Raw genomic sequence first — 25444 nt, 5'->3', positions numbered from 1 at the left:
CAGAAAAAAGGTCACAAGTGCCTATGCACAACCCATGAAGGAAGCACGGTTTCGGTTTTGGCTTTGGCTTTTTGCAGTTCAGGTCAAAGTTCAACCGTAGTGTGTTAGATAAGAAGTGAACTACAGGTGCAAGAAATTGTGCAAGTGCAAGAAGTGGGGTCACAAATAGGACATTTGGGTTTTGAGGTACTTGCTTTGCACAACCCCCAGAACAGACCCCCAGTGACTGTCAAATTAAGATCTGAGTATGTGTGATGGCAGAACCATGCCTACTCTTGCCTCACATGCTAATGAGGAATTGAAAGTCACTTCTACCTCTGCTTTTTACCAAAATAAAGGACTGCATAAGTATTAGTCAGGAAATAAAGTGAACTGCGTGGGACCTCACCATCAAGAAGCCCAAGGCACAGGAGGACCAGTGGGAGGCTGATAGATCCATGGAGGTGACTGCCTTCTACTTGCCTTATCTCTCTTCTTCTCTCCCTCTCACTTTCTCTCTCTCTTTCTTGTTTCCATATAAGATTAATTTTGTAAAATAAAGTCAGCATTGTTGAACTGACATTTAGTCTCCTTTGCACCTTAATTTGGGCAGAGAACTACAACAGTGAATTGTAGAGTTTTAATTGGCATCACTGTTCTCTGACCCAAACTGCCATTTAACAGTTCTGAACTTTTACTGTTCTTCCTGCCTGGTGGGAGATTCACCCTCTGAGGGAGATTGACCAAACTTTTACTGTTACTTTTACTGTCCTTCTGTGGGTGACAGCCTTCTCCTGCCTGGTGCGCCCAGGTTGTCTCCCTCTGAGGGGAACTAAAAGAAAAATGGTTACCAAGGATGACCGGTGTAAGGCTAAAGTTTTACTCTCTCCTGGAGAAGCTTGGTAGTTGCCTCTCTCCTCCAGGGTTGGAGCGGGCATAAACTAATTGTGATAATGTACAGGCAATAGCTGATCACATTGCTAGTTTGCAGGTCGAGTGAAAAATGGGATGAGGAAAAGGTAAGTTGCCCATTAAAGGTAAGAAGTTAAGTTATTTGTGCAGTTTTGGGAGGTTGTTTATCTTGCTTGCAAAAGGAAATGAAAAGCTTCCTGCCATCTGAAAAGAGTTGCAGATGTAAAATATATGACTTTGGAGTCAGAAAATGAGGTTCTTAGAACAGCATTGTCTTTTGAGAAAAAGACACAGGAGAAATTGTAATAACTAGTAGATATTATTTTAAATAAAAATGAGCAATTAGAAGAACTACTGTCTGCAGCAGAAATATGAGAAAAAGAAATGCAGAAAAATCTAGGTAAATTACTTGATAAAATCCCACATGAATCATCCTCTAATTCAGTCCAGCACATCTATAGGGTGGTATATTTGTGAGGATCCTGAAACACAGCATGGGGACATTTGGTCATCATTTTGATGATTTTTAGAGGCAGATTCTGACCCTACCCCAAAAGCAGTAAAAGTTCAGCCTTTATTTGAAACAGAAACTGCGGGCGAGGGGGGTGGAGAAACCCACACTGCTGTTCCCCACAGAGTAAGATACATTGCTGGAAGAACGTTCTAGATGTTCAGGGGAAAACAAAACCGAATGCAAGTTTCCTTTATGGGCAGGGATCAGATGTTGCTGAGTGAGGAAGAGGCAGAAAGATTCTGGTGACGTAGAATATTTTTAACTACTACCTCAGGTAACCGTAACTACTCATCAACAACCTGAGCTGCCTACTGGGCTGGGAGCATGGACCCACAGGACACAGGAAAGCCTACTGCAGTTTAAAATGTCAGGATTCTCAGTTCTGGCAGCCTCTGTGCAAAAGGCAGTGTGTATTTAAGCAATGTACAAAAGACATCAGTTAAGGTGATTCCTGACGGTAGCTCCTGCCAGTCCAGCCAGATTAACTCCTCCCCTTTGTGGCCTTCCAGATAGGCTGACAATGTTTCTCTTAAACCCAAGATCACATACAAATGGATGGCACCATGAATATTACTGCAGCAGTGGCACAACCACCTATAGACCAAATTGACATACTTGCCTGGTATGAATTTGCCCAGGAAATAGGGAATTATGGGTGCCTTATCAGATGGGTTGGAGCAACCTCTGGGAAGCCACCTGAACCCTCCTGGTGAGTCTGTCAAATTTATATCAGCGCAGCAAAGCTAAAATCTAAACCAAGACTTGATTAGGTTAACAATACCCACTGCTGCAGGTATTAATGGGGTGGTGGCAGAACCAAAGTTTTCTGTGTTATGCTTGGGAAGTGAAAAATAGTTCTGAAAAAATCCATCAAATTACTGTGAGATGGAGAATGCCCTCCTGTTAACCCATTGTGCACTGGTTTGATGGAAACTGAGTGATTCCATTTTATGGTTTTTCCAGGTTATAGGCATCCTGCATATTAGAAAGTGCACCTAGAGCTGAGGGTTCTCCTATTCCAACTTTGAGCATCCACAGCTCAGGTTTTTAGCTTTTGTGCATACTGTGTTTTGGGGGTTTTAATTTCTGTATGTATCTGTAAGTTTTGTTTACCAATTTAACCAAGTAATGAAGGTTAACAAGTGCAGCATTTATAAACTGTGTTGGAAAGATATGCCTTGGTTTAATATGTTTATATTTAATGAAATTAAGCAATTGTTGCTTGTTTTTGTTGTTGCTTTTGCTTAAATCTGTAGAAGACCCCCTTCTCATGGGTATATTTACTAAGACTGGAATTCCCAGGATACCCTCCAGACAGCAAATCCTTACTCCCCAGATAAAAAGCAAGTTATTGTGTAATTCAGCCAGCCATTCAATTTTGCTCCAATATTTGAGAAGGGGACCCATAGCTCTGTATTATCCCTGGGATGGCTTCAGGGGAGCAGTGTGAAGATGTGGAGGTGTGTAGAGGTGTACCTTGGACACAGAAGTGTGGTGGGAAGGAGACCCAATGCCAAGAAACACCATCCCTAGCACTGGCTCCTGCTGGTTCCATGCTCAGCCCATGGAGGTTTCACCAACAGTTTCAGAGTCCTCCACAGCAAACAAATTTCCTAAGCCTGCTGGACTTTATGACCCCTTGCTTGTGGGAAACACCTCCAGGGAAGGAGTGCTTATCAGCACTCACTTCTCCTTTCTTCAGGATGTTTTAGGGAAGGGTAGAAGCTTTCTCCCAGCTGTCTGTGCAGCAGCAGGATGACTGCACTCAAGTGCTCCCTGCAGGGCTTGGGAGGGGGACTGAGGGACTACTAGGCTCCTGAGCCTTGACCTCCTCCTCTGTCTCTCTTTTCCACTTTTGGAGTCTTACAAGTCAGGGACACTGTCTACTGACTTACATTGTAGCTCCTACCTGGGGAGAAGACAGCAGGGGTGATACTTGCCTGTGAGGACAACATTCCCAAGTTCAAGGGTTAGGGAGGATGGGACGATTGAACCTGATGTGGCCTGGTGTCTGGCTCTTCAGGCTAAAAGGTTTGGGTCTACATGGGGCTTGGATGGGAGGTTGCAGAGAGCTACCACACATGGGTATTGCAACCCACACAGCTGAGGGTGAATCTAGAGGCACAAGAAGGGAAGAAGCTTGGATGCCACCATGTCACTCCTGCAAAGGACGCTCCATAGCTCGTGCCATCTAGAGGGGATGTGTTGGTTGTCCTCTCCTCCAGGCCCCTTTGAGCCCTTCCTTGGAGCACTGTGGGGAAGGATGGTGGAGACCTTTTTGTGTGCTGGTATGGATTTTAGAATTGCCCTTTGCCACAAAGGGAAGGAGCTGGGATGTTCTTTTGGGTGAGCTGTTACATGCAGGAGAGAAGTGAGCACGGTGGTCACACCTCCTTGGATAGTTGGGAAGTTTTGTCATGTCATGTCTAAAGTAGCACCCCTAAGGGCTGTGTGTGATAGTCCTTCCACTGGGAGCCCACCAAGGAGGCTGGGACCTGCTTTTATTTCCTGGAATCCCTAGTGAGAAGTGTACATATAAGCTTTTTCCTTGGATCAAAGTCTTCTGGCCTAACAACAGCTGTTGGAGCTTTGCAGAGCCAGGGGTCATGTTAATGTATAAACCACAGGGAAGTTTAGGGCTGTAAGATCCTATGTGCAAAGCCTTTCTGAGCTGAACTGCTGGTTTCTCCCTGCCTGGTTACTCTGCCCTCTGAGGAAGATGCCTGTAAGGGCTGCTGCTCCTGTTCTCTGTCACCCAGGGTCATCAGCTCAGCAAAGCTGAGTGAGACTGGCAAGTCATAGCCACTCTCACCATTTGCATTTCTTGGGCAGCATCAGCTTTCCACCAAACCCTGGGCAGTGCCCCTCTGCTTTAACTCTCTTTGTATCTTGGCTGTCCTGCTTTCTTTTCCTTCTGCTGAGAACAAGCCTGTTTTCACTTCCTCTCTCTCCGATGTCTCTTCTCTCTTGCGGGCTTCACTCACCTCACTCTCACTGAATGAGAAGTTCATGCAAGACCTGCAGCGTGGAGGGTTTTGGTCATCAGAGGAGCACTAGCTGAGAGCAATGTCCTGGGTGGGATACCTCCAAGCAGCACCCTCTCAGTTTCAGTGGCAAGTCAGGAGGAATGGCTGAAGGAGCCCCACAGACTATTTTTCTCTACTTCAGGGAAATATCGAAATCTTAAACCTGGATATGAAGCCTGGGGACACCCTGAAGGTGAAGGGCAAAATACCTGCTGATGCTGTTGGGTAAGTACAAAGAAACCACCTTGGAATGCCAGGGTTGAAGGTAGGCTGTAGAGGAAAGTGATTTCCCAAGGTTGCCAGATACAAAATAGCACATTGTTCTGCCACCTGCAACACTGATGGGAGGAACTGGGTGCAGAGTGATGTATTGGATCTCAAGTCTTCCAAAACCCTCTCCTGTCCATGCATTTGACTTTCCTCATGCTCATTTTACAGCTTCAGCGTCAATCTTGGCTGCAGCTCCAGAGATCTGGCATTTCACTTCAATCCCCGCTTCAATGAGTCTGTCATCGTCTGTAACTCCAAGTGCTCCGACGCCTGGCAGACGGAACATCGTGACCGCCACCTCTCTTTCTTCAGGGGCTGCACCGTCAAGGTGAGGGGTCTGTGCCAGTATGGGGTTATGGGGCATGTGTGGTGTGTGTGGTGGGTATGGGGTATGTGGGGAATGTGTGGTGAGAGGAAGCCCCCGGTTAGCAGGTTCCCATACCATAGTTTTCCCGGTCCTACCCGATACCTCCTGCTCACTCACAATTGCCCCTCATTTTCTGGGCTTTTGGTCCTGATTGCCATTTCCACTCCTCGTTCAATACTGCAATAGCATTTCTGGGAATTTTATGTGAGTCCTGTCTGTCTCACACTTTGTAAGCGCTTCCTAGCCCTTCCATCTGCCCAGCAGGTGAGTGTACCTGGGGCATGTATGAAAGTAAAGGGAGTCTCCAAGAAACAGGATCTTGCTGCTGTCTACCTTACTTCTCTCCCTCCCCTCTATGTAAACACAGGCTTCAAGGCAACCCAGAGTTTGGAGCAATGTCCAAAAGCCTCTCCCTCAACTCTTCTGTCCTCATTACTCCTGGATCCATGCTGCCAATCTGTTCGTTTTCTCTTCCTGCCAGGGATGCTGTCCTAGTTGCTGCCTCACTCTATCTGATGTCCTAAATCATTAACAGGGGTGCATTTAGGAGTAGTCCGGTTCCTGGAGCTGTGGAGAGAAAGCTTGTTTCCTCAGACAGAACTGGCTCTTGGGGAAGGTGTAGTGAGGCGATAGCTTTGGGGAACATTGCCTTTAGTTTGCAATGACCAGTGATGCATTCTTGTCCAGTCTGTTTGTGCATGTTTATCAGCAAAGTTCCTTTTTCTGAGTCCTGGTGAGCTGCTGAGGGCATTGGGGATCAGATTTATTCTGCCCTGTTCAGAGCAGAACGGTGGTGTGCACATTCCATATGCTCTATAAAGACATGTGAAGACACACTGGAGTTTAGCTGCTCTGAGTTTACAATCTGAGTAGCTGAAACGGCCTCAGGAGAGATCTTGTCTCCAATCATAGTCTGTATTCCTGCTTAGACCCTTAGACCCTGCTCACTTCCTGAATCACCCTGGCCTCAACCCCCAGCACCTTGCTTAAGGTTACAGCAGACAGGTAACAGCCACTCTTATGTAACAGTCAGGCCTTTTGCCTAGATGCTGACCTCTGAATACTCTCCTTGCCCTCAGCTCCTGCCCTTCTTTCTCTTTTTTCTCCCAGTTCTTCATTGAAATGCTGTCAGACAGATTCCGTGTGAAACTGCCGGATGGTTATGAAGTGTACTTCCCCAACCGGCACGGCTACCGCAGGATCAACTACATAAGCATCGTGGGAGGCTTAAAGATGGTCTCCTTCAAGCTGTTCTGATGGGCACTGCTTCCTAGCTCTAATAAAATCCCAAGCCAGTGGAAGACTGCTTTTTCTTCTGTGAGAGCTCTGTGCAAGCCACTGACAAAGCCCAAGGTTCTCCCACCAATAGGAAAGAAGCCATTGTTGGATAATTCCAGGTACCTTCCAGGTCAGAACAGGCCGTGGGGTTGAAGGGATAGTAGGTAGGCCAAAGCAGGCTGTAGGTGGGGTTCAGGATGAGGACATTATATGATAGTTTGGGAAACTGTTGTGTGATCTTTTCACAATGCTCCATTTCCTTCTGCAGCCGAGCTTTTGGGAAGGGGAGATACATCAAATGGGAAAGAAGGCATAAATGTGAATGAAGTGGCATTTGATGTGGCATTTGGTGCTACAAAAGTGCATAATTGAAAGGTGGCATGGGGACGGCAGCACAGGGGTGTCCCCAGCCAGCATTCCTGCCATAGATAAGGGATCATCTCCAACTTTCCCTTTTACCTAACCTCACTTATCTGCTGGTGCATTCCAGTCAGGTTGGCCATTACTCTGACATTTCCACAGCGGATCCTACTCATTGAATATGAGGCAGGGGAGGCAGTGGGATTTGGGCTCAGTTACGTGGCTCAGTACCTCTTTGCACAGGACTACAAATAGTCCCAGTTATTACATCCTGCTGCTCTAATTGAAAAGTATCTTGCCAGCCTGAAGTCACACTGATGTGTGACAGTAAACATTGGGACACTTGAGGCTGCATGGGAGGAGAGCAGAGTGGAAGAGCATCTTACGGAGAGCCTGGGCCATGGCAAGGTGGCAGGGTCCCTGCCCTCTCTCTCCACATCTTCACTGCCCAAGATGGAGGGCTTGGTGGCTGGGGCTCCAGCCAACATAGCAAGAAAGACAAAAAGGTCACAGCAGCCAAGGGGATGCACCAGAGAAGTTAGTATCAAAACTGTTTTAATAAGGACAATAATAAGTGCATGGGATACAGAGGGGAGGCAGAAAGGATAATTCCACGGATACAGGTCTTTGGTCTTGTGTTATGGTCTGGAAAGCAGAGGGCAGAGGGGAGCTCATCCTGAGAGCCCAGGTCCCCACCCTGGAAGGTGCAAGGGAGAATAAGGCTGATCCTGCTGGGTGCCACTGGCCAGACCTGGGGACTTCCTGAAGCTGGTGCCTGCCCTGGTTTGCTGCTGGTGGCTGGCAAGAGGCAGCCCCTTGGGGAGGCTGGGGAACACGGGCTTGCCCTTAACCTGGGTGGCCTGGCTGCAAGTAGCACTTCCACGTGCGGTATGTGCACACCCTGGAGCTCTTTATCCTGCTCTGAAGAGCTTCCTAGCAAAAGCAGCCGGGTGGCGGGCGAGCTGAGTGGGAGCAGAGTCCTGCAGCCATGGCCCAGCATCTCCTCCCACTGCACACCCCCTCCTGTCCCAGAGAACAAGGGGGGTCCTGTGAGGGTCCCTGCGGTGACCTCAGCCCCCGAGCACGTTGGCTCCACACCATGGCACAAAGGCGCTTCTATGAGGGCCACTTTGCACACGGGCCAGCGTGGGGAGCAGCTCATTCCAGGGTGGCTGTGTCACCCAGGGCCACTCAGAGAGGGACATTAGCCACGGGCCACGTTACCCTTGGGAAGGGGCGCGCTGCAAAGAGGGGGGTGTGTGGGGAATGGGGAGGGGGACAAGGATGGAGACACAAACTGTGCTGCCACCATGAGGATAGCGGCACAAGCCAAGTGGCTGCAGAGAAGCCTCCTTGTTCTGAGGCAGGGGGAAAAGAACGGGTTTTTAGAGCCTGAACTGCAGAATTTGGTGACCTGAAAACTTGCCTTTGCCACCAGTCAGCCAAGAAGTTTCTCCCCTCTCAGTTGCTGAGAGGAGCAGGAGTCAGGAAGGAAGCTGTCCTAAGTGATGCCCAGCAGCAGGAGGCAAGTGGAAAGATTCCTCATTATTTCTGTGCATGCTCTCACCTCCCGAATACTGAGCACACAGCTTTTGGTAGGAGGGGGGGCAGGGGAAAAGAGAAAGCTCAGCTCTGTGGGGTTTGCCTGCCCCTTGGGACCCCAGCTGACCTTTCTATGTTGATAGATGTGCTATACTGAAGGGTCTTGCACCAGCTGGACCTGGGGAGACCCCATCCCCTATGTGCCAGAGCTATCAGTGGGAATATCTCTGGGGAGAACATATGCCATTGCAGGGGATGGCTGGGGACATCAGTGGGAGGATGGAGTATGTCCCCAGACATGTTGGTGGAGCCAGGCTGAGGGCTGAGAGAGAGTGGGATGCTGGGGTACTGGGGAGAATGGGATGGGGTAGGAAGGATTTGGGGTTCCTTTGGCACATGGGAATGTTCCTTTGATGTATCATGGCCGTGAGGCTGGAGAAGGGGTGCTATGCCTGGCTGTGTGGTGCCCACTGGCCCTCTGCAGCAGCCTGGCCCAGCCCCAGAGAGCCCCCCAGGAGACGGGCTCTCCTCCTGCCCTCCCCGGCCTGCCCAGTGCCCCCACTTGGCAAGGAGAGACCCACTGGGTCTACTGGTGACACTGGCACCAGTGGGTGGGGCACAGGGAGGAGGGCAAAGACCCTGGCACCAGTGTCTCTGGTGGGGCCTGTGATGGGAGGGATGGCCGTTCACACCTTGACTTCATCGTCCTCTTCCTCCTCCTCATCGGCATACTCGAAGGAACTGCTGTGGCCCCCCCGGGCACCGCTGCAGCTTTCCTGCAGGCTGGAGAGCTTGCTCTCCTCCTCCTCCTCCTCTCCTTGGTTCCAGCTGGCCTCAGGGGACCGGCTCTCCCTTGTCACCTGTGACCCCCACAAGCTGCTGCTGGGGCTCTCCCACAGGGTCTGTGTCCGGGCCTGCCGGGGACCCTCGCCCTTCTCCGAGCTCCGTGGGGTGCTGGTCCCACCGTAATGGCGGGCCAGGACCTGGGCTGCTCGGTCAAATTCTCCAGCCTCAATGGTGCAGTCGTTCCAGTGGGCCTGCCACGGGGACCCTCTGGGCGCCGCCCCTGGCCCGGAAGCCCAGACAGAGTTCGCTCCAGCGCCTTCGATGGTGCGTGCCTCTCCATTGGCATGGACTGACAGACCCGGCAGCGAGCTGGCCCCTGACAGGTTGCTCTGCCTGGAGTGGTCCCAGAAGCTGGATGCTGCCTTGTCCTCTTTGTGGGACGCATGCACTGCTGGAGGGACCCTGTCCTTGGTCTCCTCTTCACACAGGAAGTGTGGGCCATCCTCCCCCACCTCGTTCCCATTGGTTTCAGAGAAGCTCATCACCTGGAGGAGCTCGCTCATCAGGGAGGGCCCCAGGTCTAGGCGGAAGGACAGCAGGGAGTCGGAGCGATCCAGCTCATCTTCCCCAGGATGCGTGCTCTCTTGGGCCTTTTCCAAGCGAGGGACACGAGGGATGGTACAAAATCCGGACTCCAGCCCTGTGAGGCAGAAGGTATGGCTGGTGAGGCAAGGGAGGAAGCCTGACTTACTTCTGCAGGGAAAAAGGGACACTGCCGAAGTGGCTCAGGTCATGCTCCCGTCGGTGGCACTGGCCTCTACAGGACAGGTCAGTGTCTCTGGGGACATCTCTGAAGCCCAGAGTTACAGCAGAGGGTCTCCAGGTGGGCTCTGGGCTCGGTAAGATGGCAGTGGGGGCTGAGCCAGGCAGGTGAGACCAGGAGATGGCAGCATTGCCTCAGCCTGCCTTTCCCTCTGAGCCTGGCCACCTCCCCTGGCCCCTGCAGGCACCCCAGATCCACCCTGAGACCTTCTGCTCCAGACCTCCCTCCCTGGGGAAAAGCTGAGCACAGCCCAGTGCTGTGAGGCTGGAGAGGAGCCACACAGATGGCCTGTCCCATCCTTCCCACAGTCCTTCCCCAAAGGGCACCCTGGCTGGCAGGGAGGGATGTGGACATGCATGGAGAAGGGGGGGATGGAATCCCTCGGGAGCAGGACATGGAGATACAGAGGTTGGCACAGCTAGGTAGAGGGTTAGAGCATTTGTGTGGAGGTGGGGAAGGCCATGCTGTGGGTCCCCTTGACCTCACAACCTTGAAGTGGGAACTGCTTCACTGTCCCAGCACCTTTTTGGCTTCCTCAGGGAGGCCGCTCAAGTGAAAGGTGTAGGGCCGAGGGTAGATGGGGGGTGCTCCCTCACAGCTGCTCCACACAGGCTGCCAGCTGTGTGTGGCTATGGGAAAGGGGGAGAAACAGAGAAACAATCCCTGCCCCACTTTGAGGGACACCCTGGGAGGAGAATCTCCAAAAGCAGGAGCAAGGATCATGGTTCAGAACTTGGAGGGATTATCAAGACTGGGCAGTCTTAAATATGCCATCTCTCCTTAAAACCCTAAGCCCCTCACTGGGACAAACTGAGGCACGGAGCAATGGAGAAGGGCCCCAGAGGATGCTCAGTGACTGGGCGCCAGCCTCTGCTTCACTCACCGTAGGCCTGGTGTGTTTTGGAGAAGCTGTTGGAGGCACTTTTGAAGGAGAACTTGCTGGTCAAGCCCCGACTGCCGCCGCCTCCGTCATACATCCCCTCGTTGAGCTGTGGCAGGGAGACGGCGTTCTTGATGATGGGTGAGATGGCTGGGGGCTCGGGCGAGGCCCCCGCCTGGCCCCCACTGCCCCGTCTCTTCAGCGGCGCCCGGCGGACGTGCCGCAGTGTCCGGGCAAAGAAGTTGTTGGGTTTGGCTGTGTCAGCCCCGCCGTGGTTGCTAAGGAAAGAGGTGTCCCCAAAGACGTCCCCGCCGCGCCCCACATGCATGGTGTGCCGGAAGTCGCCCAGCGGCGGGCTGATCATGTCTGGCGTCAACTCCGACTTCAGCCGCCGCTTGCCATGGGAGCCTGACACCCAGCTGAGCACCGGCAGCTTCCCCAGGCTCATGTTGTTGCACCCTTCACCCTGCCTTTGAAAAAGCTCCAAAAATCAGCCCTCACCAGGCTTCCAGCACTGGGGTGGTCTGTCACATCCCCAGCCTCCCCATTGCTTGTGCTCCGATGTTCCTGGGGTAACAGCTCGTGTCACTCTGGCTTTCGGCAGGTTTCCTCCTTCCCTGCACTACGTCGCGCTCATGAAATCACCCTCAGAGGGCACGTCCTCAGTGCTGAGGTCAGTGGTGGCACAGAGATGTCCCCAGGGGCTGTCTGGGTCACCCCCTGTTCTGCAGATGTCGCTGGAAGCTGTGTCTGGTCGTGGACTTAGAGGTTAATCCACCGTCTTCTGCTGGTGCTGGGTGAGTGGGAGCCAGTCACGGATGGGGCAGCAGGCAACGAAGAGAGCTTGGGGTAGACTGGCAGGGCAAGAGCACTGGTCCCCTTGTTGGCCACCTAAACAAGGCAAGAGGAACACTGAAACCCTTGGAGAGGATTTTCCCAATCCCATTGGCTGTATCCACAGAACTGCCTGAGGAGGTTAAAGGCAGTGCATAAGGCAGTGGCGAGGTTGCTACTGGCTGCCCCCTTACCCGGCCCTTCTCTTGGCGAGGTAGAAAAAGGCTTTCCTCCAAAAAAACATGTGCTCTCCCTCACCTTGCTGACCTACCTCAGTGTGCCTTAGTTTCCTGTCTGCAAAGCAGCTTTGCCAGACCCACGCCGCAACACAGGCTGAGGATTTCCCTCCGAGGCAGAACCTCCTCCCAGAGCAGTGCCCTGCTTGGCTGCCCCAGCTCCTGGGGCGACAAACCTCTCCCTCCTTTTTTGCTATTCAGATGAACCCTTGAGGAGAGGGTGAGGCCTGGGGCCCATGTGCTTCTCAGGGAGGAGTGGTGGGAAGCAAAAATGCAATATTTGTATATTGCTTTGTTTGTCCTTCACTGGCTGGGTCCCTGGGTGCTGGGCAGACATGCTGGAGGAGCAGGGAGTCGGCAGTGTGAGGAGGGCAGCTGCTTTGCAGGCAGGGGAAACTGAGGCATGGCAAGGGAGGTGATTGCCTGAGCTGGAGGAGAAAGTGGGGTGGGTCCCTGCACTCAGGCAGATCCCTGAGGCACTGAGGGGCAGGCAGGAAGCAGCAGCTGGATGCAGGGCAGGGTGATGACCTCCCCAGTCAGTGGGGAGGACTCTCAGATCAGCAGATCCCCTGTTGGTGCGCACAGCGAGTGGGAGACGGTGGGCTGGGGAGAGGAGAGGGTTTGGTTGTGGGGCATCTCAGAGTGTCAGTGGCCTGGGCAGCCAGCTGGGGATGTATCCTTCCCTGGGCTCAGCTCTGTGGCTCTGGCGTCAGGACAGAGCTGTGTCCCTCCAGCAGGGCTGGCTGGGGAGGACAGCGTGCCAAGAGGTGACGCAGGAGCTTCACATCTCTTGATCTCCATGTGCTGGGACCCCCACTGCTGCATGGCTTCCCCTGCCACGTTCCCTGCCTCTCCTGCTTGTCCGTGCAACGCCTCGGAGCAGCCAGGCAGTGCCAGGATGGCAAAGGCTCAGGTGAAAGGCAGTCCTGGATAAGAAATTGCTTTCCTGGCTGGCTAGATGCATTTTGCTTTGCCCTGGCCCTGTTTGCTCACCCGGGGCCCCTCTTATCTGCCAGGGGTTAATGACTAGGGAAGAGAAAACAAACCTCCCCCAGCAGTGCCTAGCACCATTGGCTGCCTCCCCAGGGTGGCAGTGGCCTCCTGGGGTGGCAGTGGCTGTTGGCAGGGACAGAATGGTGGCAGGTTGGGTTCCTGCTGGCCCCCAGCTCCCTGGCTCATGCAGCTCATGTCTTCCTCCTGCCCAAAGAGGCCATGCAGTGCTGCTTTGCAGCCAGGACAAACCAGACATGTGGCAGATTTGGGGTGAGGGTACAACTGGGGAGCTATTTCCTTTCTCTGGTGGAAGCCCAACCATAACCATTGGGTCAGGGCTCTCCTGGAGTGCAAAGGAAACTACTAGGGTGGTCCCTGTACCATAACTGGGGTCTTGGGACCACAGGGAGAGAGATGCAACCATATTTTTGAGCTATCCCCAGGATCTTCCAGGAAAGCAAGTGACCCTGGGAGAGGGGATTAGGTGAGTTACAGCACTCAAGTTTTCCCTTTCCTCTGCACACTGTAGCCCCTGATAAACTCAAAGTAGGGACTGTCCCCTTTAGCATGTGCTGCACCAGCCAGGGCTACTCTGAGGGGGGACCTTCCTACCCCACCCCAGGTCCCCCACACAACATAGCTGCCCTGCACACCCCTGTGGGGGACATTGGGATGGGGCGGGGAGGCAAGGAAAAGGCAGGGACAGTGGGGAAAAAGGGGAAAAGTGGGAGGAGAGCATCCCCTTGTTCTCTATCTGGACAAATACTGAGGGAGTGGGGTGGAGAAAAGGGTTTCTCCTTCCTTGTCTCTTGGTCACCACAGGGAAGCCAGCCAGCAGCTCCTGGCCTCTGGCTCTCCTTGCCTGCTGGCAGGCAGCAAGCGCTGGGAAGAGGGAGGGAGGGAGTGAAGCAGCTGGTGCCCAACCCTACCTGGATGGCAGGTTTCTGGCAGGCCTGTTGGGCTTTTCCTCCTTCCAATCTCCCCCTTTCCCTTCTTTCCTTCTGCCCCTGGTGTGGCTCCCTGCCCCTTTGAGCCCTCCCCTTCACCCGAAACGACTCCTCCACGCCAGGGAAACTCGTGATTCTGTGGGCAAAGGCTGACCTCTGTGCTGTCCTTTCCTCCACTGGCCAAAGGGACCCCTCTGCCTGGCCACCTCTCTGTCCACGTGCCACCACCTCCATCTGGCAGCCCCCCGTGTTCGCCAGTTCCTGGCACAGCAAGCCCACAGTCCACCACGACCTCCCTCTCCCTGGCATACTCTCTCTGGCTCCCTTCTTGCCTCCTCTGGGAAGCCCCCTGCCTTCAAAGACCCACTGCCAGCACCTCCTCCTGCTCCCAGCCTGGCCTCCCCCGTTTCCCCCCGAGTTCAGCTGGTTACCACTGGTTTTCCACTAGCTGGGAATGGCCAGAGCTGTTCTGCTTGCTGGGAAGAGCGGAAACCAGAAAAGGAGGGGGGGAAATAATCCAGATGTTTAGTTGGATAGAGCTGCTGCAAGCAGCCTCTTCCCTCCCCCAAAGGGGACATACTGCAAAAGAGGGTGAGAAACTTGGGGTGGTCTCAACAGCAGGAAGAGAGGGTGGAAATGGCTGTGGGTGGCCAGGAAGGCTTTCCCAGCCTTCCTGAGTGATGAAAAACCTCCCTTTCCCCGAAGGAAGGGAGGCACAGTTCCCCTACTGGGTGACTGCTTTGGGATGAGGAAAGCCAGCAGGGACAGGCTTTTGGGGAAGGGGGAAAGGGGCTTGGCTGGCTGGGTTGGGCCTCTTTCAGCTTTCCTGGAGCAGTGCCGGGCGGTAGGCAGACGCCTAAATCTGACTCCTGTGCTGCTGGCTGCTATATATACACATAGTGATATCTCTGTATAACAAGGGTATTTTTCCAAGCAGACATGCTGGGACATAGAGGAGGCCGGAGCTATGGAGATGGGCAGTTTCCAGCCATCCCTTCCCTGCTCACTTGTGAGAAAAGTGCTCCCTTTCTTCCTCCCTACCCCCAAAATTGAAGTGCCAAGAGCCTGTGGGGCTTTGAGGGGTATCCAGAGCAAGGTTTGGGAGACAAGCGTCCTCCTGCCTTTCCCCATCCGTGGGACCCTCTTCTCACTCCCTTTCCTTCCCGCCTCTCCCTCTTGTCCTGTGTCCCCTCTCCTCACTCCCAGTTTCCTGTTGCATTCCTGCCTTCTGCTCCCTTTCTTTTTTACCATCCTTCCCGTCTCTATCGCCTTGCCACCCCTCCCGCTTCTCCCCTTTCCAAACACCCTCTCCGCCCTTTTCCTTCTAGTCCCGACACCCCCCTGCCGCCAGCTCTACAAACTGATTAATCAAAACTTTCAGGATTTACCTCTTCCGAACCAGGGTTATTATTTTTTCCCCGCTCCTCCAGACGAAAAGTTGCGAGACACTCTCCGCAGGCCCCTGTAACTTGTTCCGAGGGTTACTGGTGCTGTGCTCCGGGATGGCGTGGGGGACAAAGGGGAGCCAGCGTCCCCCTCCTTTTCCCACGGCTGTCCCCCCAGGCTGGCTCCCGCAGGCTGACGCCCTGATGCCACGGGAGAGAGGGAGCGAAGCTGCCGGGGAGGGGACGTGGGAAGGAGGAGGGCGGGCTGCAGCAGCGCTGAGCCAATCCTCGACTCGGCAAGGAGAGCAGAGAAAATGAGATTTATTCCAACTATCCAGGACAGAAAACTTCAGGAACTTCTCTACCGCTCCCCTCCTCCTCCCCGCTTCCCCAGTGCCATTTCCCGTCCGCCGGCATTGGCTGCTCCCGCTCCCGGGTGCCTGCTTCAGTGGGTTTGGGGGAAGGGGGAAGGCCAGGTTGCTGTCTAACCCGGTTAGAGGAGCCTGGCTGCAGGCCAAAGGACAGGGGTTTGAAGCCTGTGTGTGTGTGTGACCCCGCGGGTATCACACAGGGTCCCCTGATCCCACATTGTATAGGAAACTCCCAGTGGTGTAGCACTGCCAGTCAGGACTGGGGTCTGCGAGTGGGTGGTCATTCCAGGACCTGTAGGTGGCATTGGGATGGGCATTAGCAGGATGAGAGCCTCCCTGACGGCCACGTGGGCCAGGCTGGTGTTTGTTACAGGGTCAGGACAAGTGTCAGGGCATCAGGACAAGCGTCATACCAGCGACAGTGTGTCAGACCAGGGTGAGGGGGTGGCAGCAGATAAATGCAAGGAGGTGCTCTTTGGTGGCACCATGAAGACTTTCTGCCCACACATGGGACACCACATGCCTCTGGCATCGTGTATTATCCCTTGATGGTCACAGGGCAGAAGACTTTATCAATGCCAATGAGGGGCAGCCTGCTGGTGGGTGTAGCATCATCAGTGCCTTTGGTGACCCTCATGGCCTTCAGGCTTGGCTTGGTGGCTCTGCTGGGGACCACTTGGCCACATAAAAGTACCTATTCAGGGCCCTGTTGAGGAGAAGGGAGGTGTCTCTGCTGGTGAAGGCGAGACAAGACTTGTTGGGGTTAAGCAGGGCTTGGCTGAAGGGATGACAAGATGTCTGCCAAGGAGATGTCAAAATGGAGCCTGGCCGTTCACTGGGTTCGGGTGGCTTGTGCTGGGGCGCCCAGGCAGGAGCACCTTATTGCTCAGAGGTTTGCTAAGTAGTAGTGGTAGGGTTTGGCACCATTCTCTGGCTTCTCTTCTGCAAAATGGAAGCTGGAGTTTTTGCCTTCTTGTGGAAGTTTTCTCCATTAGGAATTAAGACCGTATGTGCATGTTGGTGGTACTTTAAGTGGCTCTGTCACTCGGAGGAACATGGAAGCTTAGCTCTGATGGGAGATGAGCTCTGCCATCAGTGAGGGAGGGAGGAGAAATCATGACATGCATCCTCCCGGCTTGCCAGAGGTATGGTAGGCATTCCTTCCCCTAGGTCCCGCTCAGTGGAAGCTAATGGGGGTGCTGGGAGAGGCAGGAAAAGACCCTTTCTTTGGGTGTCCTCCCTCTGCATGGCCTGCCAGGGCCTTTCCCTCCACCCTGCCTGAGGGGCTCTCCCTCACCCCCATCCCTGTGCCCTGCAGCAGAGGCTGCGTCAGGAAGCAGAGCCTGGGCGACGGCAGCCACCTCCACTGGGGAATGCAGAACAAATCTTTTCCAGATGGGATAGGGGCCACGTTCTGCTTCTTGCAGGGCAGTCAGCTCTCCACTGCTTCCTTCTCCTTGCTCCTACTCCAAGCATCTCTGTGCTCCGGGCCAGGATGGGCTTCATGTCCAGGAGAGCATCTGGAAATGCCTTCTCTTCAGCGTCCTTCCCCAAACCTGTGAACTTGTGGCCATGCCAGCCAAGCTCTGGTTTTTGTACTTCTAGGTCTAGCACTGAAGTGCTTTGGAGATCTCCAGGGTCAGGGTATGTGCCAGCTCTGGGTCTCAGTACTCATCCTGGCCTCTGGCTGCTTGGTTACACCCCCTTCTTTCATACACTTGGAAAGTCAATCCATACAATCCTGCTTCTCAGCCTATTTATTCCCCTTGGCTGATAAATGAGAGGTGGCTGTGAGGCTGGACAGTGCTGCAGTCACTGTGTCACCCATGGGTGCCCTGGGCAGGAGCTTATGCCTGGACCCCTCCCACCTCATTTACCTTCAGTCACCCCAACCTTTCATCCCATCTGTAACCCTAAGCCCCAGGCAGCAGTACCAGTCTCACCATTACAGAGAGACCGGCCACTGGGCTTATCACGGAGCAGAAAAGTGGCCCAGCAGCTTTCCTAGATGAGGATTTGCTTTGACTACCGCAACATCAAAGACAGGGCTGTGCAAATTGCATCCCCTCATCTCCTCAGCACTCATCCCTCCAACACGGGATTGAGGTCTTGTGGGTGACTGACTGAGTGTGATGGGGAGGGAGAGAGGAATGGACAGATGTGGAGGGGCTGAGGTCTCTGCCCCACACTTCCTGGTGCTCAGTCCTTCATCCTATCTCACTTTGCAGTGCCTCCTGTTCGCAGACCCAATGCCTGAAGGAGGCTGATACAGGACTCCCCTCCAGTAAAGAAAAATCCTCCTACTCTCTTTCCCCAGTGCGTGGGAAGGTGATGAGGGCATCCCAGCTTGTGATGGGGTGCTCACCCCTGGGTTTATATTCCCTTCCATTTCAGTTTGCTGCCTTCCCACCTGCCCTCCTTCCCTAAGAAATTTCCAGGGATGGAGCTCCAAGAGCACAACAGTGCTGGAAACTTCCTGAAGAAGGAGGGCAGGCAGGGGGCTCAATGGGAAGGGGGTGCCTTGCTCAGTGCACAAGACGCAGATATCCTGTTGCTGCCCAGGGTCTCCGGCTCATATTTCCTCATTAACTGAAAGTGCTGCTCGTTTGCAGGTGACTTCCAGATGTTTCCATTCTTCTCTTGGGGCCATGAGGGCATGTACCACATGAGTATGGGGATTAGGGCCAGCAGTGGGGTGGGGGACAGAACCCTGCCACAATGGGGTGCAGAGAGCTCCCTTGCCCCACCTGGCATGGCCTCATCTAGCCCCACCTCACCCTGCTGCTGTCAGATCCCTCCTCCCTGCTCCCAGCCCATGGCTCTTGGTGCTGCCTCCAGTCCATGTCTCGCTGCCCTGGGGATGGGCTGAAGGCAAAGCCGGTTTTAGGGTGAGCAAGCCAGAGTGGTGGCAGGAGGTGACACCCTGGGGCAAGGGGTAGGTGTAAGCACCCAGCGTCTTGCCAAGAGTACCCCTGGTCTGATGCCAGCTCTGGCTTTGTAGGCACTGGATCCCTCATGCCCCTATAGTTTCTCCACTGGAGCAGTTTCTCCTGTGGCTGAACCCCCAGACATGTGCTCGGCCAGATGGTGCCTGTTGCCTCTGAGATAACCAGGGAAAGGGGCTGGAGCTCTCTGGTTCCCCGAATCCCTGTGTTGCACTGGGGAGGGAAAGAGGGGGGATTGTGGTGAGCACCACCAGGCAAGCAGCAGCATTGGGTTAGACCCACTCATGCTAGAAGTGGCGTGGATAACCCTGTAAACACCCAAATTTCTAATTTCTCCACCAACTCCTCCCCTCCCCTGGAGCAGTGGGAGGCTGAAGGAATGGGACTGACCACGTCCTGCTTGTGGGATTTGCAAAGGGGGGAGTGTGTGCTTTTCCCCTGGGAGCAGGGCTGGGAACTCAAAGCCTCTGGGTTTGCCAAAGCCCAGGAGGAGGCACGGATGAGTTCCCAGGCTTGCTGGCGGGCTGCCTCCCTCCCTCTGCCCATCTCCTCCTATCCCAAATATTTTCATCTTTCCTCCTCCCCCCACACTCCCCAGCTTCCTCCTGATATGCTAGTCCTGTCTGCTGGCCAGGGATGTGGGGTGCTGTGGGGCAGCAGTGGGTGTTGTTGGGTGTGAGGATGGAGGGACAGACCCCAGGACAGACCCTGATCTATGCTCTCCCTCTGAGTTTTACATGGCACAGAGGAGAGGGAAGGAGGGGGGGGGGTTTGGGACATAGCTGGGAGGGAGAGGGAGGATGTTGCATAAACCAGAAGTAATCCAAGAATCCAGCTGCCTGTGGCCTGGAAACACTTCTGTGATTCCACATACTAGGAAAGAAGATGTAAATATAAAAATATATATTTATGTATGTAGACTACATCTCCCCAGAACAACCCCACACTTGATTCTCCAGTTCTTTTTCACAGACCTTGTAAAAGTCAGTGCAGGAGGGACTGAGGGGAGGGCTTAAGTAGAAATTTGGTGCTTGGAGCTCTCTGTGTGCAGGGGGATCTATGAGTCTTTTTGCCCTTCCTCAAATATGTTCCTTTGGCAGGACAAGGAGGGGGAGCACATCTACGGGAGTTTAAAGCCTGTGCAGCCTGGAGGCAGCTGGGATGGGGAGAGAAAGGAGGAGATGGTGAGGGCAGGAGGGGTGCAGAGGGGAAGGAAGGGATGGGGGGTGAGTGGGAAACTCTGGGCCTTTGGGAGGAAAGAGCCTTTTGGAAATGAATTGCATGAGGAGGTGCAGAAAGGTGTTTTGGGGAAAGGAGGAGCTGGGGGATTTCAAGGGAAGGGAGTAAGCCCCCAGGGCTGGTATGGCATGGGAGAGAGGACCATTAAGGAATGGGAGATGCATCCATAGAGCAGAGGGAGAGTGGCATGAGGGGGTGAGGAGGAAAGGTACAGTGTACAGAGAGAGGAAATGGGGATGAAGAGATAAGTCATCCATGTTGGCAGTGGGAGACCATGCTTGGGGAACCCGTTCTGGTCAAAGGGAAGAGGTGAAAGCCAGGGGAGTGGTTGGACACAAGGCCTGGACAGCTCTTTTATCCTAATGATTTTGCCTGTCCATCCAGCCCATGTATTTTTGGCCCACGGAAGGAAGGGGGTGGGGATGCAGAAGCAGCTAAAAATAGGGGTGTCCCTGCCCATTCCCCCAAGGCGGGCATCCGTCTGCCTGCCTGTGGGGTTGCTGCGGGATCTGGAGGAGGGGAGCAGATCCAGCCTCCTCCCCATGGCGTCTGGCTCTGCTTTTGTTTGTCACACAGCCCTACAGGGACAGGAAGAGGCTGTAGGGCTGGGGAACAATGGCTCATTCTCCGGGAGTCTGCGCCTGCCGAGGAGCGATAGGGGACACGGGATGGTGGCCAGAAGGCACAGCCTCCTAGCGCCACTGCTGCAGGAGGAGTTCAGCCACCAGGAGACCATGGTGGGATTTAGGGGGACCTTCCCCAGCCCACCGCTCTTCCCCAGGTTCCTGTGCTCGGGTGCAGAGGGGATGAGGGGCTGACTCACAGCGGGTGCACTTTACAGAGGAGACCAGGGAGGCAATGCTGCCAACCTGAAGAATGGTGGGGACACGTTTCCAACCAGCACTGGGGAATGCACTGTCGCCCTCCCTTGAGCCTCTGAAACCAGGAGTGTGGCTGGAGCTTGCACCCTGCTGTGTGAATGTCCCCAGGTGGGGTTGGGAAGGTATTTATCTGGGAGCTGTACTGTGCTTCTGTCCCAGCTGTCACTGTGCTCCCCGAGGCAATGCCATTATTGGTGGAAGCTCCCTCCATGCTCTGTGCTCCCCGCTGTCTGGGAGACTGCCAAGGGGCATGGATATGTGTGCATGGTGGGAGGGTGATAAATCCTTTTATCCTACCTCTTTTTTCTCCAGACCCTCCTTTTGAGGCAGTGTCTCTCCTGGATGTTAGATCTAACAGCATGGTGCTGGAAACTCCACGGGGAGAGTCTCTCCCCACTCTTCTCCACACTTGCTAGGGATACGAGGAGATGGTGTTAGCATCTGAGTTAGGGGAGATGTTAGGACATATTTTGCAAAGATTAATCAAGAAGGGGACAGAAGAATTTCCCTGTTTCCAGCCCCCTTTTTTCAAGGTCTTGGATACTTGGGGCTGAATGCTTGCCAGGGCTCCTCTTGTTTACTCAGCCGGGGAGCTGACACATCCAAGGTCTCTGCTGCCTCCACTTTCCCACATGCTGCTGGCCGGCACATTCCAGGGCAGAGTGGAGATCAGTGCAGAGGCATACCAGAGGTTTCCATCTGGAATGCCATCCCTCCTCCCCGCTCTACCCCCAGGCATCCGGCACCTCTTGCCAGGTAGTGAAGAGCGGGCATCACATGTGGCCAGCATCCTGGGCCAGCATCCTAGGGCTTGCGCAGAGCCCAAGCATGGATGGGGACCCCAGAGACAGGGATATGCCTCTTAAACTGAACGCCTTCAGCAAGGCTCTGTCCTTCTTCCTGGTTCCCTCTGCAGATCTCAGTCCTTGTCATGACCCATGGGAGATGTGTGGAGGAGTGCAGGGTGCCTGTCTCAGCTTAGTCTTTCCTAGAAGGACCTGGGGGAAAGGGGTAACACCCTCCTAGGCAACAGTCCAGCTTTTTAATTTTAGGACGGGCTCCTATTCCTGCAGCTGGGTTTAGCTTGCTGAGGGTTAACAGTGCTGGGCTCTGCAGCTGCACCCTTCTCCTGCAGGCACCGGCTCTGCTCCCTCCTGGGCAGCAGCCCAGACCTGGTGTGGCTGACTTTGGTTTTGGGAGAGAAGGCCACAAAGCTTTTAAAAATAAATGCCAGGAGATAAAGAAGGGTTTGGAGAGCTGGCTACAGGGCTGGGGCGGGAGCATGGCCCTCGCCCTGTCATTTAGGCTGGCCGCCTGTGTCCCAGCCGTGCTCCCACCTCCACCGGGGCTGCTGGCATCTTTGCCTCCTCCGACCTCGGGCCGCCGCAGGCAAAGGACCGCCACGACCTTTCCTTTTCCCCCGCAGGCTGGCCCGTAGAGGCCCCTTTACGCCCAGCCCCAGCGTCTGGAAGAAGGGGCCTTGTCTGGTCCCCCTCCTCGGCTGCCACAGGAAATGCGGAGCCGGGAGGTCAGGGGCCAGCCGGCAGCTCCTCCCGAGGGGACAGGCAGCCCAGCGCTGGGGCTTGCATCACGCCGGCGCCCGCCGCAGAGCAGGGGAGGGAGACAGAGCCCTGCAAGGGGGAGGGGGAGGGCCAGGCTCTTCCTGTTTATGTGACTACCAGACCCCCAAGAAAGGGAAAGGACTTGGAAAGCTCACTGCTCTTGGGCGGGCTCCAGTAAGCGACTGTCTGCGACTCTTAGCCGAGGGATTCCATCTATGTGGCAGGGTGTGACTTCTTTGCAGGGGAAATGGTCATCCAGCTCCAGGCAGGGCTAGGATTGCATTATGGGGCCTTGTGAAGCTCTAAGGGAGAGACTGTGGTTAGTTTCCTGGGAAGTGAGGGACAGCTCCTGCTGCATGCCAGGCTTTGATTCCTCCCATGGTTGTCTCTGGCTGATGCTGGTCTCTCTGGGATGGTCTAAAGGGCAAAGACTCACTCAGGCCAAGACAATGAGGTAGCTGGGTATTTTGGCTTTGGGACAGAGGAATGGGGAGCACTGGGAACGCCAGGCATGGAGCAGTGTTTAGGAGAGGGTGCTGGTTCAGTCATGATGGCTCCAGAACAGATCCCATATAGCCACCAGAAGGGCTGGAGACCTCCCATGTTATCTAGGGTCACATCCTGCAGGGCATCTGGTGTGGCCGTGGTGGTATGTGGAGCAGGAAATGAGGTCCAAGATGCCATGCTCTTTTCTTCACCTCTAGCACCATACTGCCCTGGCTTAGGCCACATCTGCACCAAATTTGTCCCATCTCAGCTTTGGTTTGGAGTCCTTGGCTCATGCTGAGTGTGGGTTGAGGGGCGCTCTGTGCCACTTCTGGTGGATGCCCTAGAGGACACACCATTAGGCAGCATTACCAGGAGCAGATGGGAGTCACAGCCCCTTTGCAGTCCCACAGGCTGGCTCAGTGCAGCATCTCTAGGATAAGAATAGCTGGGAACAGCATAGGTCATGGAATCACTGAATAATAAAAGTGTTTGGATTGGAAGGGACCTCAAAGTTTATCCAGTTCCTACCCCCTTGACAAGGGCAGGGACACCTTCCACGAGACCAGGTTGCTGAGAGCCCCATCCAGCCTGGCCTTGAACACTTCCAGGGATGGAGCATCCACTATTTCTGGGCAACCTCACCATCCTGATAATTAAGAATTTCTTTCTGTATCTTATCTAAACCTGCTCTCTGTCATTTTAAAGCCATTCCATGAAAGGTCTTGGGAAGGGCCCCACAGGAACCCTGGCAGGTCTGTGGGGCAGGAACAGGCACAGCCTTTAGCTCCCCATACCCTTCCCAGGGGTGGCCAGGCCGACCCTCAGCATTTTGGCCTTGCCCAACCACCTCCTTCCCCAGGAGGCTGGTTGGTGGGGTGGTGACACCCTATGGCTCTGGAGCAGTGTTACAAGTGATGGTAGTGCTTGGGCTGTTCTCTGCCCTCTGTACAGGGACTTTGTCCTCTTAGCATGTGCTCAGCTCTTTTCCCTGTTCATGTCCTGGACTGGTTTGCTCTCCAGCCCAGAGGAAAAGGTCCTGATATAGTCCTGACCTGTGCCTTTCCCTGATATGGCACGTGTTTAGTGTGAGTCTTGCGGGATTGTATCATCCCTCCTGCCTCTCCTCCATCTGTATCTGACCAGGCCCAGCCTGACAGTGACTCAGGGACTCTGCCAGCCGAACACCCTGGGGCATCTTTATGTACCAGCTCAGGAGAGGAGCCATACAGGACTTGGATCACATCAGAGAAGAGTAAGGGAAAATGGAAGTGGTGTGTTCTATCCTTTCCTCCTGCTGAAGCATACAGAGTATTTCTGAAGTGGGGTGAGCAGAGCTCCCAGCTAAGCAGCTGATGTCTTGGTGACAATTTGTTCCTCTGAATTCAAACTGCTTACAGACAGTTTGTTCATCTTTTTGATGACATCTGAGCCGGTTCTTCTCACTGTCTCAGTGTCTTTGCCTTCATCTGCCTTGCAAAGACAAGCCAAGGTTTGCCTCTTGGTCCTTCTTTGCTCCCTCTTTGCTCCCATCCTAAGTTCCTGGGAGATGGTGGGAACATGCTTGGTCTGGGCAGCTGGCCTTCTGGAGGGGGTCACTGGTGATCCTGCAGTGCAGTGGAGTCTTCTTGGAGAAGATGATGTGTACTGTCTGGGGAAACCTGTTCATCCCACAAGGCTGGGACTCTGCTGGAGGTGGAATAGGAGTGTTTTGTTTGCTCTAACTAGGTGGGTGTCCACACAGGTGATGAAGGGGTTGGGAGGCCAGGATGGAAAGGGCTTCTTGGTGTCTGTTTGAGGAGGTCTAGGGGAGGACTTAGGGGAGATAGAGAGGAGAACTGGTGCATGTGGGAATGCAGAGGAATGGCTGGCCGTTACAAAGCTATCTAGACATATTGATTTTGGTTCTGCAGTCTCATCATCCCTCTCTGAATTCTAACTCAGACTGATGACCCTGCCTCGTTTAACCCATTTGCCTTTCTCTGGCTGCAGGTCAGCTACTTGTTTTATGCAGCCAGCCTGGTTCTGGGGCAGACCTCATTCACTATGACAGACCTATATCCCCAGAAAGCAGAAATGAGACTCGGGGAAGGACAGATTGCCCATTTCTACCCCTTTCCTGCTACCAAGGCTGGGATTGGTGAGAATACCTGAGTGACACTGAAACCAGCAGGACTGAGACATGCTTGGGGTGTCAGGAGCACTTGTGGGGTCCACAGCCAAGTAAGAGTCTCAATTCAGAGGACTTGCAGGATGCAAACTAGAGAGATTATCATTCCCAAGCTCTTTTTTTCCCCAGATAATGCTGAGGTCCTATTGTGATTAATGCTTTGAGTGTTGGTTTACATGCGAATCTGTCCCAAAGTTGTGTCCTAAGAGGTGGAAAACACTATTTCATACTTGTGTTTGACGTCCCAGTTTCAAAGGGGTGCAGCACCCAGCAGCTGGGTGAGGTTCATGTGGTCACATTGACCTCTGGTGGCTGCAGCCTTGGCGTGCAAGGAGGCACTAAGGCAAACGGGCTGGGTTTGGTAAGCTGCTGCTTGCTACACTTGAAATGCCATTGGGCTTGTTCCTTCTCTAGGCTCCATTCCCCACCCCCTCTCCTCTTCGACAGTAATTTGTTTTCTTCTGCAAGCAGGTACCCATTCTTTATGAGTACACCCTCAGTCCATGTGGTTCTTCTCCCTGAGAAACAAATTCTGCTTGCACACACACCAGTAAAACACAAAGATGGATCCTTTGTTGGAGAGCTGAATTCATTCCCAGTTTCTAGACAGAGTGGGTCATATCTGAGGAGAGCAGACTGCTCCCCTGTATTCACTGTA

The 25444-nt window shown here is 54.0% G+C and overlaps 2 protein-coding genes across 5 annotated transcripts; one reads left to right on the top strand and one right to left on the bottom strand.

Annotated features, from left to right (window-relative positions):
* The first annotated feature begins 320 nt into the window (after window positions 1-320).
* Window positions 321-6387, top strand: LOC131572964 (galectin-2-like). Of its 3 annotated transcripts, none has more exons than XM_058826422.1 (4): window positions 321-443; window positions 4574-4656; window positions 4870-5029; window positions 6179-6386. In XM_058826422.1, the coding sequence occupies exons 1-4, from the start codon at window positions 438-440 to the stop codon at window positions 6323-6325; spliced, it is 396 nt and encodes a 131-aa protein (XP_058682405.1). In that variant the 5' UTR covers window positions 321-437; the 3' UTR covers window positions 6326-6386. The 3 variants fall into 3 exon arrangements, with proteins under 3 accessions (XP_058682405.1, XP_058682406.1, XP_058682407.1); XM_058826423.1 differs by lacking the exon at window positions 321-443 and adding an exon at window positions 4013-4130 and having other exon boundaries at window positions 6179-6387; XM_058826424.1 differs by lacking the exon at window positions 321-443 and adding an exon at window positions 4107-4196 and having other exon boundaries at window positions 6179-6387.
* Window positions 6388-7249: 862 nt separating this feature from the next.
* LOC131573436 (cdc42 effector protein 1-like) lies at window positions 7250-15534 on the bottom strand. 2 transcript variants are annotated; one of them, XM_058827401.1, is made up of 3 exons: window positions 15136-15534; window positions 10741-11628; window positions 7250-9734 (listed from the first exon to the last, which is right to left on the bottom strand). In XM_058827401.1, exons 2-3 carry the CDS (start codon window positions 11183-11185, stop codon window positions 8935-8937), a joined length of 1245 nt encoding a protein of 414 aa, XP_058683384.1. In that variant the 5' UTR covers window positions 11186-11628; window positions 15136-15534; the 3' UTR covers window positions 7250-8934. The 2 variants fall into 2 exon arrangements, with proteins under 2 accessions (XP_058683384.1, XP_058683385.1); XM_058827402.1 differs by lacking the exon at window positions 15136-15534 and adding an exon at window positions 13730-13873.
* Window positions 15535-25444: the final 9910 nt, after the last annotated feature.

Source organism: Poecile atricapillus, chromosome Z (genome assembly GCF_030490865.1).
Source record: "Poecile atricapillus isolate bPoeAtr1 chromosome Z, bPoeAtr1.hap1, whole genome shotgun sequence".
Taxonomy (NCBI): Eukaryota; Metazoa; Chordata; class Aves; order Passeriformes; family Paridae; genus Poecile; species Poecile atricapillus.
This window is presented reverse-complemented; position numbering and strand designations above follow the sequence as displayed.